This window comes from Plecotus auritus (genome assembly GCF_963455305.1).
Source record: "Plecotus auritus genome assembly, chromosome: 7".
NCBI lineage: Eukaryota > Metazoa > Chordata > Mammalia > Chiroptera > Vespertilionidae > Plecotus > Plecotus auritus.
Genome location: NC_137774.1, coordinates 108,957,730 through 108,973,840, shown reverse-complemented (window position 1 = coordinate 108,973,840; position 16,111 = coordinate 108,957,730). Strand labels below are relative to the sequence as shown.

The following is a 16,111-nucleotide window of genomic DNA, read 5'->3' as shown; positions in this document are numbered from 1 at the left end:
TTCAACTACTCACATCCTTAAGTGACACATTCAAGAGGCAGACTCAGTGAGCACCAAAGTCCCACTGAAGAAAGTCCTGCCCCATAAGCGTGTCTCTAGAACAGCAGTTCTTCCATTATAGACACAGCGGGTCCTCACAGCCAATTGGCCTGGAGGTCAATTCCTCCCAGTGTACCAACAGCAATCAAGGCTTAACTACACCAAGACTTTGCACTCAGCCAACAAAGGGGTGCACCAAGAGTGTCCACCTCAGGTGATAGGCTGAACCACTAGTCACCTACCACAGAAAACCACTCCATCAACACAGGGAAGCAACCAAAATGCGGAGACAAAGAAACATGTCACGAATGAAAGAAATGGAGGAAAGCAAACTACTGGACGACATAGAGTTCAGAACCACATTTATAAGGTTACTCAAGAATCTTCTAAAAACTGCCAAGAAACTTGATGTGACCTCCGAGGAGCTTAGTGAGACCTTCAAGGACCTTAATGAGAATGCCAAAAAAATGGAAAAGGACCAGTCAGAAATTAAGCATACACTGTCTGAAATAAAGAATATACAGAAATTCAACTGTAGATCAAAGGACCCCAAGAATCAAACCAAAGATCTGAAATATGAGGAAACAAAAAACACCCAAACAGAAAAACAAAAAGAAAAAAGAATCCAAAAATATGAAGATAGTGTAAGGAGCCTCTGGGACAACTTTAAGCATACCAACATCCGAATTATTGGGGTGCCAGAAGAAGAGAGAGAGCAAGATACTGAAAACCTATTTGAAGAAATAATGACAAAAAACTTTCCCTACCTGGTGAAAGAAATACACTTACAAGTCCAGGAAGCACACAGAACCCCAAACAAGAGGAATCACACCAAGACACATCATAATTAAAATGCCAAGGGCAAAAGACAAAGAAAGAATCTTGAAAGCAGCAAGAGAAAAACAGTTAGTTACCTACAAGGGAGCACCCATACGACTGTCAGCTGATTTCTCAACAGAAACTATGCAGGCCAGACGGGAATGGCAAGAAATATTCAAAGTGATGAATAGCAAGAACCTACAACCAAGATTACTCTACCCAGCAAAGCTATCATTCAGAATTGAAGATAAAGAGCTTCACAGACAAGAAAAAGCTAAAGGAGTTCATCACCACCAAACCAGGATTATATGAAATACTGAAGGGTATTCTTTAAGAAGAGGAGGAAGAAGAAAAAGGTAAAGATAAAAATTATGACAACAAAATGACAACAAATACATACCTACCAACAAGTGAATCTAAAGAATCAAGTGAATAAAAAATCTGATGAACCGAATGGACTGATAAATATAATAGAATCAGGGACATAGAAAGGGAGTGGACTGACAATTCTCAGGGGGGAGGGGGTGTGAGGGGTGCGGGAAGAGACTGGACAAAAATCTTACACCTATGGATGAAGACAGTGGCGGGGGGTAAGGGCATGGGGTGGGGTGGGGAATCAGGTGGAGGGGAGCTATGGGTCGGGGGGAAGAGGAACGCCTGTGATAATCTGAACAATAAAGATTTATTTAAGACTAAATAAATAAATAAATAAAAATAAAAGCAACATCTTTTTAAAAAATTCCTTCCGAAGAAATAACCTATGTGTTTTAGTTATGGAGAATGTCAGCAAACATACTAGTAAGTGAAACAAAGGTAAATGTATGGGCTTGGAAAACCTGGGCCACCCTTCCTCCCTTGACACAGCCACTCACCAGCCAAAACTGGTCAAGAACAAGGTGTTTCCTGAGCCCTTTTCTGTGCAAAACTCAGTAGTTCTAAGTGGCACTAGGCCAAGACAGTTCCGATTCAGAGACATACACCGGGTGTGTATTACATGCCCAACTTTGGACGAGGTGCTTCAACCTGGCAACAACACTGTAAGACAGTTGTTATCATACTCACTGTATAGATAAGGAAATGTAGGTTAAATGCTGTTGAGTGAATTATACTAGGTTAGATAAGTGAGAGACCTGGACTTAAACCATGATGTCTGACCACAAGTCTAGTAGTCCAGAGAGACTCAGAACCAAATTGTCATGTAGCATCAGAATCCAAATATCACCAACAAAGCCACAGTTAGGAATATTGGGGAGAAAATATTATATCTATAGTCCCGGGTACACTCATACACGGTAGGTGGAAATGCAAAATGCCTCAAAAACTTTGCGTGGAGGTTGGGGAGAAGGAATATGGCAATAACTAACAAACTATATGACATTACTGGGTGACCAAGCATTCCCACTCCTGGGAATTTACCCCGAAGACACCCCACCTACAATATAAAAAGTACATATGCACAAAGTTATTGATTAAAGAAAAATTTATAAGTGAAAGCTATCTAAATGTTCTAGCATAAGAGATCAGTTGAGTAAACTATGGAATATGTACTCAATTAAGTTCTACACAGCTGTACAAAAGTACAAGAAAGCTCTCAATAAACAATAAGCTCTCAATAAACTAATAGAGATTTCTAGGAAGAATTACTAAATGAAAGAGAAACAGAATGCAAATGAATATATGTAGTATGCTCTCTTTTAGGTGAGAAAAGGGGAAAAATTGAAAAATATGCTTATTTTTACAAATAGAAACACAGAGAGGATAAGCCATAAAACACTGAAGTTGGTTGATTTCTCTTGTATGCATGCATATAAGCACAACCAATAGATACAAGACACTGAGCCGGGGGGGGGGGGGGGGAGTGCCAGGGGGTAGGGGAGGCCAGGAGGAGGTCAGTGGGGGGGTGGGGGGAGGGGAGGCGACATATGTACTACTATTTGTAACACCTTAAAAAAGAAAAAAAACACACTGAAGTTGGTTATGGACAAGGAAGCGTGAAGTGAGGGAACAGGATTGAAGGAATATGGGCATTAGCAATACTTTTCTGAATGTGCCTTTTTTGTATAGTTTTACTTTTAAAAGCATGTTAATCTTCTAGGTCTTCAGAAAATAAAATCAAATAAATAAGGAAACGAGGAGGGGAGCTGTAACTGATAGCAAACTGAAATAAGAAAACCTAACTGGTAGATCTCACATGAAGTCTACAGCCACAATAACAGGGAAGGCGGGAAAAAGGGCCAACCCACGGCCCTTCTATCGAACACGGACGATATTTAACTCTGCCCTCAGCTTGGGCAAGGTGCTCTATGCGAGTGAAAGCACTGTGAGCAACCGTCAATTTTAGTGGTTGCCCAAAAGCAACTCTGAAGCTATTTTTGAAGTATTTTAGAATTGAGCAAATGAGTAAATGTGTTACTGTTGTTGGGAGCCAAGGTTCTCACGGACAAAGAACATACGAATTCGAAAGGAGGGAAGGCAAGAAAGAACCCTGTGGAGATAAATGGAAATTAGAAGTATGGCATGAACTCGTGATTTCTAAAACGTGTACAAGCACGTTTACATGAGCACATATGTATTTACATCCGTATGTATGTGTATATGCATACATATACTCCCTACCTTTGTCCACTGAAAGGACCAAGAAACAAATTTACCCCAGTAGCAAGGAACACATCTAACATCCAGATCTTGAGCTAAAAAGAACCAGGGCTCTCTGGAGAAGTGGTTAATAAGAAGGTGGATGTGGGGTAGGTACAAGATGCACCTGAAATATCATGTTCTACAGTGAAAAAAGTGACAAAAAATGACATCAGTGACCATCTCTATTCCCTTTTTTTCAATGTTTTAAAATACGTTTTTATTAATTTCAAAGAGGGGAAGAGGGATGGAGAGAGAGATAGAAACATCAATGATGAGAGAGAATCATTGATCGGCTGCCTCCTGCACACACACTATTAGGGATTGAGCCCACAACCTGGGTATGTGCCCTAACTGGGAATTGAACCAAGACCTCCTGGTGCGCCGAAACCGGTTTGGCTCAGTGGATAGAGCATCAGCCTGCGGACTGAAAGGTCCCAGGTTCGATTCCGGTCAAGGGCATGTACCTTGGTTGCAGGCAAATCCCCAGTGGGGGTTGTGCAGGAGGGAGCTGATCGATGTTTCCAACTCTCTGTCCCTCTCCCTTCCTCTCTGTAAAATATCAATAAAATATATATATTTTTTAAAAAGACCTCCTGGTGCGTAGGTTGATGCTCAACAATTGAACCACACCAGCTGGGCCAGGGGTGGGCAAACTTTTTGACTCGAGGGCCACAATGGGTTCTTAAACTGGACCGGAGGGCCGGAACAAAAGCATGGATGGAGTGTTTGTGTGAATTAATATAAATTCAAAGTAAAGGAGCGGAGGGGAGAGCAAGAGAACCGGATAGAACAGCCGGATTCGGCCCGCGGGCCGTAGTTTGCCCAAGGCTGAGCTGGGCCCATCCCTATTTTTAGAAAATACATACAGAAGTATTTAGAGACAAATAACATGTGAAACTTATTTTTGTTTGATTTCAGAGAGAAAGGGAGAGAGAGATAGAAACACCAATGATGAACAAGAATAATTGATCGGCTGCCTCCTGCACACCCCCTACTGGGGATGGAGCCGGAAACCCAGGCAACCCGAGCATGTGCCCTTGACCAGAATTGAACCCAGGACCCTGCAGTCCATAGGCCAATGCTCTGTCCACTGAGCCAAACTGCCTAAGGCTGAAACTTACTCTTAAATCATTCAGAAAAAGAGTGTGTGTGTGTGTGTGTGTGTGTGTGTGTGTGTGTGTAGATAACAAAAAAAAAGAGAAATAAAATGTTAACAATAAGTGAATGTAACAACAGGTGGCCATGTTTTTGTAATATTTTGCAGATTTTTATAAATTTGGAATTATTTTCAAGTAAAAAACCTTAAAGATAACCTATAGTTTCACTTAAAACGTGAAAGGAACTCTAGCTTATGTAAGTGAGGCGTCTTGAACTTGTTGACGCACAGTGACAGCTCCTGGCCATCCTCACTTCCCCTGCACTCTTCTCAGAGCAGGCCAAGAGTTCGGCCAAGTGTGTCTAATTACTCAGGGCCAGAGGTGCCAGGAACCTTTTGGTTCTACATCCTGTCACACTGGGTAAGTTTAGCTGAGGTTAGTTTCATGATGCATTATACATAAAAGTAATCTGAGTAGCATTTCTTTTTTCTTTTCTTTTTTATTCAACAAATATGTGTAGTACATGCCAACTTCTGGGCCTACTGCTGGGGACTGCACTTTCCCCCTGTTGATGAAACCAAGAAATTTTGGGATGATCCAAAAGTCCTCTGTATTTTTCACAAAAACATTCAATCTGCTACTAATCAGAAGCAACTTTACCTCCCAAAGGCCTCCCAAATCTGCCCACTTGTCTCCATCCTTGTGTTGACTTCCCTCTCATCATCTCCCCTTGACCAGCCAGCTTCTCTGCCTCTGTTCAATTCGGGTCAAGGGCACATACCTTGGCTCAGGCTCGATCCCTGGCCCTGGTTGGGGCACGTGTGGGAGGAAACCAACCAATGTGTCTCTTTCACATCGATGTTTCTTTCTCTCTGTCTCTCCCCTTCCCTTCCACTCTCTCTGAAAATCAATGGAGAAAATATCCTAGGCGAGGGTGAGGACTAACAACAACAACAAAAGTGGAACTAGACCGTGTTACTGGCACAGGGTGACACTAGGAAGATCTTCTATCTGAAGGATATTGCTGTCTTTTGGGAACTGAATCTATGAATTTGGCCCTAACAGAACTGAACATGCTGAGTTTAGTCTCTGATGGAACCAGCCAACCAGAAAACCAGCAGAATAAGCATTTCAGCCATTTTTCAAGCTGACTATGATTACTGTTCCAGGGGATGGGTTTCAGGGGACTTTTCTATTTAATCCATGATTACAGCGAGGCCTCCATAATAATCAACTGAATTCTACCATTATGTAAATCACTGCCTCACAGGGAGAGGTGCCCTGGTGGAGAAAGAAGGCTCCACAAAACAAGAATGCTCAGGAAACGAATTGCTGGGGTTAAATTACTGTGCTGTTTAAGTGTTTTCATTTTCCTTTGATTTGAGCCTGAGTTATATGACCTGCTTTACCACCGTCCTAAAGATCACTGACACCAGGCTTCACAACCCAGGAGTGTGCAGCAGGGTCTCAGGTCGTACCCGTTTCTTCTCACAGCTGCAGAAGGGACAGGCACTGAGTGTGTAAAAAACCAGGTCAGCCCAGCTGGTGTGGCTCAGCAATGGAGCATCGACCTAGAAACCAGGAGGTCATGGGTTCGATTTCCGGTTAGGGCACATCCCCAGGGTACAGGCTCAATCCCCAGTAGAGGGTGTGCAGGAGGCAGCCGATCCATGATGTTCCTCGCTCATTGATGTTTCTATCTCTCTATTCTTTTCCTTTCCTCTCTCTAAAAATCAATAAAACATATTTAAAAAAAAAACCCCGACAGGTCATTCCATGGAGACTGCCAGTAGAAAAATAACATATCAACTTTGTTGTTATTCTCTGCTAATTATGAAGAAATCTAATAAGTGGAATGTTTAAATTAGCTGTGACTTTACCAGTTAGTTATCCCATGGCAGTAGAAGAATTTTAAGGCTCTGTAATCTATCTATACTAATAAAAGGGTAATATGCTAATTAGGGCGGACGTCTTCTGGATGACCTTCCAGACAAAGCCGCAGCAGCTGCAAAGGGCCCAGGCTCAGGCCAGCAATGGCAGCAGCAGCAGAGTAATGGGGGCGATGCCTTCACCTGATCCGCCAGGTCACCTCCAACAGAGGGAGGCCAGACTGTGGCTTAGGCCAGGAGCAGAGGCAGAGGCGATTAGGGGCGATCAGGCTGGCAGGCAGGCGAGCGGTTAGAAGCCAGCAGTCCCGGATTTTGAGAGGGATGTCCGACTGCCAGTTGGACATCCCCTGAGGGTCCCAGATTGGAGAGAGTGCAGGCCAGGCTGTGGGACCCCCCCCCCACCCCCCATGCATGAATTTCATGCACTGGGCCTCTAATCTATATATATAAAAGGTTAAGTGACCGACGACCATACATCCATCTGACTGTCTGACCGACCGGCTGGTACATATGACACACACTGGCGATTTAAAAATAAACATTGACTCACACATGCATGATACATATAAAGCTCTGAAATATTAACAGGATCGGCGGAAGGAGAGATTGGTCTGATTCCAATAATTGATTTGTCCCCATTTGACACTGGCCTCCCATTTAAATTAATTCGAAGACAGTTTCCCATGATGCCAGCATTTGTGATGAATATTAATAAATCACAAGGACAAACTCTAGACAGCGTAGGAATATTCCTACTTGAACCCGTTTTCGGACATGGTCAGTTATATGTTGCTTTCTCTCGAGTTCGAAGAGTGTATGCCATTAAAGTTAAAGTTGTAAATACTTCATCACAAGGAAATTAGTCAAGCACGCTGAAAGAGTTTTTACTCTTAATGTCATATACAGGGAGATATTAGAATAAGTTTAATCAATTTATCAGTCATTGTTTTTATCAATGTTTTTATATCATGTCTTGGTTGTTGTTATAGCATGTTATTATTGTTTATTAATCAATTTATATATTATTTTAATATATATTTTACTACTTTTCTTTCATCTCTGACACTTCTATTATAGAGAAAGGGCAATTAGTGACATTAAAATATTTATTCTAATTAACTTCCTTTCAATGTGCACGAATCCATGCACTGGGCCAGTAGTAATAGCATAAAAGTATTTCACCAAAGGACCTCACTCACAAAAATAACTTAGATATAAAGAAAAAATGACTTTGAATAATAGTAATGCTTCCATGTAAAGTCATCATTTTTTCATCATATTCCTATTAAAAACTTGAAACATTATTTTCAATGCATTGAACAGACAGTACACCTTGCATTGTCATGTGAATCCAGTGACAAGATAGAAAAGTAGATAACCCTACTATCTAATTACTTATTCTACTTTTTGGATGATTTTAATTCAATCTTATATATTAGCACATTTAAGACTGATATGTCTAATCAGGAGTTGAAAACTGGATTTCCTTCAAACTAGACTGTTAAAAGAACTACTCTGAGGTTTTTGGACTATTCTTTCTCCTCCCTCCCTCCCACTCGCTCCCTCCCTTCCTTCTCCTCACCCAATGATATTTTCCCATCGATTTTTAGAGAGAGTAGAGGGAGAGGGAGAGACAGACAGAGAAACATCGAAGTAAGAGGAGCATATCAACTGGTTGCCCTCCCACACATGCCCTGACCAGGACTGGGAGCCTGCAACCGAGGTATGTGGCCTTGACCAGACTCGAACCTGGGACCTTCCAGTTCGCAGGCTGATGCTCTATCCACTGAGCCAAACTGGCTAGGGCTGGACTATTATTTCTTTAAAAATCTGGAATTTACCCCTCATTACAAGTTAAAACTCATTTCAAAATCCAATTTTAATTTCATCAATAAATGGCAGCATGTCACACAGTGAAAGGAAGGATCACTGCATTTTTTCTAAAAAAGGAACTGATTAGTAATGTCAGGTTTTTTAATCTGATGGCACTTAATCTCAGTAGATCAGTTATTTACTGAGCACCTGCTACCTGTGAGGTATCACGTTCTAGCTGTAGTTACAGTCACACTTTTCCTGTGTCTCAACTTGCAAATGCATAAGCACAAATTTTATTAACCTCCTTTTTTACAACAAATATCTCAACAATTCAATGCCATTCACTTTGAACTTTGCTCTGCATAAAGTTAGTACTGAAGAGAGAGAAGGGTGGATTCTTCTACATCATATTCTCACTCATTTATCCCATAGCAGTACTAGCACTTCAGGGAGCATTATTTTCACAGGTGGATTAAAAGCAAGTTTTAATATCCTTGCCTTCTTTTGCCCAGTTTCCTAGAAGCTACCTGTCCAGGCATGAAGGCACCCCCAGATTCTGATAGATACTGTGCCCATTACCCACACAATCCTTAGGACACAGCCACGCCGCAGGGGGAGGACCAGCACTTTGGCACTCTCGCCTTACATTCTCCTTTGAAAGCATCCAGAATTTCCCATCTGATTTATCTGCCACACCCAACTAAGGAAACAGCAGAAGTGTGACTCCCTACAGATTGTTTAATTTACTCTTGGACAAAATTAGGACACTTTTTAGCCTGTATGCAGGCTGCACCCTTCTGATTATACGAATCCTTCGCAGACAGCACCGAAGAGCAAATTACACTAATAAAGACAATCGCCTGCTATTCTCTTTTCTGCTCTAGGAAGGTTTATTTCCCTTTGCTGAAACTAAAGTGACATTTCTCCTTTACCAACTCATTCGTTTCTACCCTGCCCCTCCTTGAGCAGTTGTGCACTTAAGTCCAGTAACCAAATTCCATGTGGTTGCAGCTGAAGAAAACACAGCAGTCGTACTTTACAATGTCTTTGCAGTTATCAATGAGGAGACAAGATCCCCCTTCTCAGCTAAGCTAGGTGCCAAACAAAAACTTACATCTTTTCCCAGTACTCTGAGTTCAAACTGCGTCTCCTTGAAGTGAACCTTTGTAATTCGAGGCCTGAAAAAAAAAGCAGATGGTGGTGGTGGTGCTATTTTTCAGAATTAACCTTTCAGAAGTTCAGTGGAAAAAAGATTGGTTCATACTGTTTCCCTTATATACTACTACGATCACTACAGAGTTCCCTCTATACCCTTCTGCTCTATACACCTCCCTAAACCAAACTCCATTCTCATTCTGTGCTTCTCCAGTAAATGCACGCAAGCTTGGATTCCCCGGCCCCAACAGTGCTGCCTTCCCAGACCCAGTGCAGAGCCAGAGAATCCTTGGTCCCTCTCACACCTTCCCGCTTAGTTAGAACCCAGAGTAGTCCTGGGAACCCAGCCCAGCAGTACACACTGGAACGCGTAGGGAACCCCATTACACACAGCTTCCACGGACAAGAGTCCAGAATCACAGAGAAAATTTCTCTGAAATTTACAGAGAAAATATATACTGATATGCATTGGAAAGAACTTTATAGCCAATTTCACTCATATTTATCAACTACTAGAAATGTACCTGTTTTCTTTTCCCAACCCTTTCACTGCCAAGTCCCATAAACCCAAAACATACAGTGTATAACTTGAATACCAACTCTGCCACAGTTTATACTTACCAGAAATACTTCCCCACTTGCTTTTTATTCTTGTAGACAACAACACCAACTGGAGTTAATCCTAAGAAATACTCAGATTTGTTTTCTCCCTGCAAAAACAAACAAATGCCTATAAACTATAAATGTATTCATTTAAACACACTATCAAACTGTAATTGGCCATTCAAACATAATTTGTCAGACTGATATTGGATCTAGTTTTTGAAAGTCATCAGCTTAGAAAGCTAGCTAAGCTACGATGGTAGCTAACTTGCTGCTCATTGTTTTCAAAGTTTTTAAGAAATTTTTTCTAGTGCATTCATACTTGCAACCTCAGTTCATTAAAAGAACCTGGACTACTAATCAGGCCTCTGATCGATGCACCCCATTGTTCAACCCTGGCTGCACATTAACTAGAATCACCCATGCAGCTTGAAATGCTGATGCCTGGGTATTACCTAAACCAGTTAAATCAGAATCTGCAATGAAGGGGCCCAGGTATCAAAAACACAAAAATGCTCCAGGTGATCCTCCTGTGCAGCCAAGGACTAAGAACCACTGGCTTCTACCAATGGTCCCTTACCCGGGGCTCACTGATCTTACTTTCTGATGGGAACAATCATGAGACCTTGTTCACCACCACCCTCTCCGGAAAGTTCAGGGAGCCACCTGCAGGCATACCGCTGGATTTTCTGAGGTCACTATCACGCTCCTTCCCACTAACACCTGTGACTTTAAGACTGCTCAAAATTTTAAAATACAGTCTCTTCTTATAAAGACTACAGACCCTTAATTTCCAGGCAATGATAAATCTCAATTAAGAAAATGGGATTCTGAAATGAAAAAGTTGCAGAGTGGGTACCAAGGACATACACAGACTGTCTGTTTATGTTCATCTTATTTCTGCTCTGAGGTCAAATAACAGATTGCAAAGTCATAGTCCCAAGAACATTAGTCAACTAATAAGTTTTGAAAGAATACCAACTGTTGCCCACTTTCAGTTTTAAAAATTCAATCTTAAAGGAATGTATGGAAGAGTCTAAAGAATCCAGTTTATTTACCATAAATTCCTACTGCCCACGAACATTGTGACTTGGGATAAACATTACACAAACACACAAGTATTTTGCAGAAGACTCTCTTTTATACATTTTCTATAAAATACGTTTTTTAAAACTGAAAACCTAACAAGATTAGTGTAGCTGGAAGGGGAAAAGATAATTAGCCCAATAAATTTTAGAAACGTTCACGAAGGACAATTGTATAGAGCATTTAATGATCTAATGAGACTGAAATTTAATATATCAGGGAACTACTACTTCCCCCCATATATGCAACTTTTATTACCATAGTAATGGTATATATACTCAGGGACACATCTAACTCTTTACAAACTCTGAAAACCAAAAGACGTATTACAAAATAAATGCATGACTGAGTTATTTACATTATAGTAAATTTTATCAGGGATCCTTAAAAATTGAGTTCCCTAATCCAACTCACAAACACTCTGCCTTTTATAATCTTTAGCAATTCATTTCCTGTAAAGGTACATGGCTCATTTTCTCAAATAATCAAATTTGACTATTGCTAACTAAACTCATAAAATGAAAGGCAATCACATTTCAATCTCACTGGCATAGAATAACCAATTGATAACCTTAGAGAAGTGGTTCAAAGGTTAAGATCAGATCCAGAACATTCAACACAGATTCAGTATAATTGCTCAGTGACTATATTCAGCAAGTTTTCATCAGTTACTAAAGAAAATCTGCAAATATATTTCTCATAATGCAGTGGCAAAAACTACAATAGATGTCCGACCAGTGTGGTTCAGTGGTAGAGCATCAACCTATGAACCAGGTCACGGTTTGATTCCTGGTCAGGGCACATGCCCGGGTTGTGAGCTCGATACCCAGTGGGGGACGTGCAAGAGGCAACCAAGCAATGATTCTCTCTCATCATTGATGTTTCTATCTTTCTCTCCCTCTTCTTTCCTCTCTGAAATCAATAAAAATATATTTTTAAAAAACTACAATAGGCAGTAACTGAACCTAGAGATGCAATAAAGAACCACAGAACGTAGAGATGCAATAAAGAACCACAAATAGTTGTAGCTGTACTGTTGTCTAATGCCTACTTTAAGTAATTTTATTAATGTTTTTCAGCCATAAAACCTATTTTTGGAAAACCCTCCTGTTTTCTGCCTAATACAATCAATTACAGACCAATTTTAAATTGTTTTAACGTTTAGCTAAGCCCCTTGGAACTGTTTTCCAGATTGTGTTTTCAAGCCCAGTTAATTGTTTTCTACACATGGAAATATAATCACAGACTTCTATGCAAAACTCATTAGGATTTAATCCACACAAGAGATTCTCTGTGTTTGAAAAACACAGATGAAAAAGCATCATCTGCTTTCTACACAACAGGATTGCAGCTTTCCTTTGGGAGTTTCAGTGGCACTTTAAGAAAAATGTCATCAGATTAAAATATTTTCTGTTAATTAAATGTTACTCACATAGACGGGATGGAGGTCAACGCCATACATCTCCAGGGATTTTGCAGTCCTCAAGTAATTCAGCTCTGCTTCAGAAGGAGCCTGACCCCTGAACCCAGCACAAAAACAAAGAGCTTACTCTATGACAGCCACAACACAGGGAATGAAACCATGTTCGCCATGTTCCCTGGAAAAAGAAGTAACCCTTTGTGCTAGTGCAAACCCAAGTCTTTGTACTTCAAGAAGCCCCTCGCCTTCTTGAAGACAAAATTGTACTCCCCTGAAACAAGGTGACACTTGTATCAAGTTGATTTCATTTACCAAGTCTATTTTTGTTCATTATAGCCAGTCCCAATGTCCTAGCATATATGAAAAATTCTCCGTTTCAGAATCCCCGAGAGACATTAATAAAGATACAAGCACTCAAATTAAAAAAGTATACCCTGCCTCCATGCACCAGCAGCTCTCCACCAGGAGCAAGAGGGGTGAGAGCAGTGGTGGGTAGCAAGAAGAGAATGGGCTCCCCACCACCCAACTGGGGTCTCAGCAGCACCTCCTGAGCACAGCAGTTTGGTATTTAGAAATTGTAAAAAATACTAGTCATTGTCTTAATACAAAGGATAGACATCTTCCCCAAATCTTTATTGGTGATAATATACAGGAAATAGCATTCATTCCTAATGAGGGTGAGAAGTGGCCAAGAATCTCCATGGATGAGTGGAAATGGTGTGTGTGTGTGTGTGTGTGTGTGTGTATAAGAAAGAGGGATTTTTTTAATGGCTAACAAAAGGAGCTGTAAATTTTTTTAAATTAAGAAATTCTTTTGATGCAGCTATGGTACCCTGGAAAACCCAGTCATAAACCATACTTTTCAAATCTATGAAGACCGCAACCACTCATAGAAAATTAGACACAACAAAGCTACCAAACTTTGATCAAGCTTTCTTCTCTTAGAAATAACAGTCACACTGTCAACATCATTGCATAAAATATGTAAGGCCCTTCACTCAAAGCTCCTTGATAATTTCAAAATATAACTGTATTTTGAAACTCCTAGAATTAGTATTCTCAGAATATGCCACACACTGCCCTTCACAATGTTGTTATAGGCACTGTTGTTACTAGCACCCACTTCAGCAAAAACGTAAAGTGAAGGACTCTATAATCAGCTGGAGAGCATTCTGGTGCATGCTAATATGAGATGGAGAGCCTGGTTTCCCTGATTGCAATTCAGCAATTGACTTCTCTACTACTCACTGAAAAAGATCCTTTAGGCAAACATTTTTTGTTGACCAGATTAATTCTGCATTTTTCCCCTTCACTATAATACATCTAAAAACAAGCAAATTCAAGAGGGAATGTTACATAAGAGGCAATAAAGCAAAGTTAATCAGTATAGAGGATTTAACCAAAATAACTATAATTAAATTATGACTTCAATGCTACAGGCCATTACTTGAAAATCCTACTAGGGACTCGGGTATATTCTCAGAGGTTCATGTAGTGTTAACATAATACCCTCTGAGGCTCCACACTGGTGTCATCATGATTTTCAGATTCATTGCTATAGACTGAATAGGACTTTGCTTATAACTGTGAAGAATTTACATACTTATGACTTAGCAGATCCAGAATACATTAAAGCTTTTGTGGTTATAAATTATATTTATAGTTTAAAAAATATTTCACAATGTCCTGGTGACTGAAAAAGTAGAAGACTACGAAATACAGTATATACAGCATGACTCCATTTATGTAAAATCATACACAAATCTATACAGAATACATTTGCTCTATGGGAAATTATTCATAGAGAGAGGTCTAAAAGGCCATTAACAAAAAATATCTTGACTGTCCTTATACTTTATAAATTGTTTGAATTTTCTATGAGCTTCTTAGTGTTATAGCAGTTAAAACTTGAAAAAAGAAAAAGAATACTAGAATGTTCCAGGCAAAAGTGAAGAATTTATCATTCTAGAAACTCATTGAGCCTGCCAATAGCAAAGGATGATGGTTGATGTAATATAAAATGTTATTTTTCCAGCTTTATTGAGATATAATTAACTGATATTGTGTACGTTTAAGGAGTAGTGTGTGTTTGATACATTTTAAAAATGTATTTTTTTAATTGATTTCAAACAGGAAGGGAGAGGGAGAAAGATAGAAACATCAATGATGAGAGAGAATCATTGATCACTGTCTCCTGCATGCCCCTACTGGGGATCAAGCCCTCAACTCAGGCATGTGCCCTGACCAGGAATCGAACAGTGACCTCCTGGTTCATAGGTTGATGCTCAACCACTGAGCAATGCTGGCCGAGTTATTTGGTACAGTTTTATATTTCAAAATGATGGCCACCATAGCTTAGCTAACATCTCCATCTTACCACCATTTCTTTTTTGTGGTGAGACCTACATTTAAGATCTACTCTCTTTGCTACTTTCAAGTGGATGGACCCTGAGGGCATTATGCTAAGTAAAAGAAGTCAGAGAAAAACAAACACGGTATTTCCTGTATGCAAAATCCAAAAAAGCCAATCTCATAGAAACAGAGACTGGAACAGTGGCTCCCAGGGGCTGGTAATCAGGTTGGGGGACATGGGGAAGACGCTGGTCAAAGATGACGTCTGGGGATCTAATGTACAGCCTGTTAATTATAGTTAATAACATGATTCTTACATTAGAGTTTTATGAATTCTTTCTATGGCTTCTTCAAGTTCTTCCTTCTGATCAGGAACAAACCGGTATTCTGACACATATCCTGCAGTATGCTTATATGGGTCATAATCTCCAAGTTCAGCTAAAAAAGGAAAAAAATTATAATTTTTTTTTCATTTTAGGAAAATATTCTCCTCCAATATACAGGAATACAAATATTCCTATCATGTTTAAACATGTTCTTCAAATGCCTTATTAATAATTCACATATATGTAAATAGTTTTAGTGAAAAATAACTCTGATGAGCATATATCTGAATGGTATTAAAAAATACCTTATCTTAAAAACATAAGTTCTGTGTTTTTGCTCTCTGAAAGACTATAATTATTTCCATTCCAATTATTCTTATCATTTAAATGAAAAAAGTTATAAACAATTTAGAGTACAGACATTGGAAATATTAGAACTGAATAACAGCCATGACCCCAATATATCCTCTCAGACAATGACACCAAGAAATAGAGCATGTGATTCAAAATGTATTTGCCACACATAATGGTCATGAAAATATAATACAATGCTGCACATAACCCCATTACAGTTTATACAAAGAAGCAAAATGCAACCAGAAAGTTTAGTATGTTATGCTTATAAAAAATCCTCTTCCTTACATTAATAACCACCTTACAAACCCAACCAAGTTCCTCTATGCGACATTATTCCTAGGATATTTTTTCTAGGCTGTGTCTAATCTGCAAAGGCCATTCAAAGGCAGGGAACATACTGTATCGTTGCCCCTATCCTCAGCCTGTCTCCAAAAATGACAATGCGACCTGGAAATGCCCCCAGGGGAGCAAATATCGATGCCAAGAGCTGAAGTGCAGTGAGTGCCCAGCGTGTGC

The 16,111-nt window shown here is 39.9% G+C and overlaps 1 protein-coding gene across 2 annotated transcripts in view; it reads right to left on the bottom strand.

The window, feature by feature from the left end:
* The window catches only part of EPB41L4A (erythrocyte membrane protein band 4.1 like 4A), a 244,607-nt gene that overhangs the window by 75,764 nt on the left and 152,732 nt on the right, over positions 1–16,111 (bottom strand). For both annotated transcript variants that reach the window (XM_080678251.1, XM_080678250.1), the window contains 4 exons: positions 15,230–15,350; positions 12,573–12,660; positions 10,073–10,161; positions 9,411–9,474 (listed from right to left, as the gene is read on the bottom strand). In XM_080678251.1, coding sequence (XP_080534377.1) covers positions 9,411–9,474; positions 10,073–10,161; positions 12,573–12,660; positions 15,230–15,350 — 362 coding nt within the window. The remainder of the gene's footprint in view (positions 1–9,410; positions 9,475–10,072; positions 10,162–12,572; positions 12,661–15,229; positions 15,351–16,111) is intronic.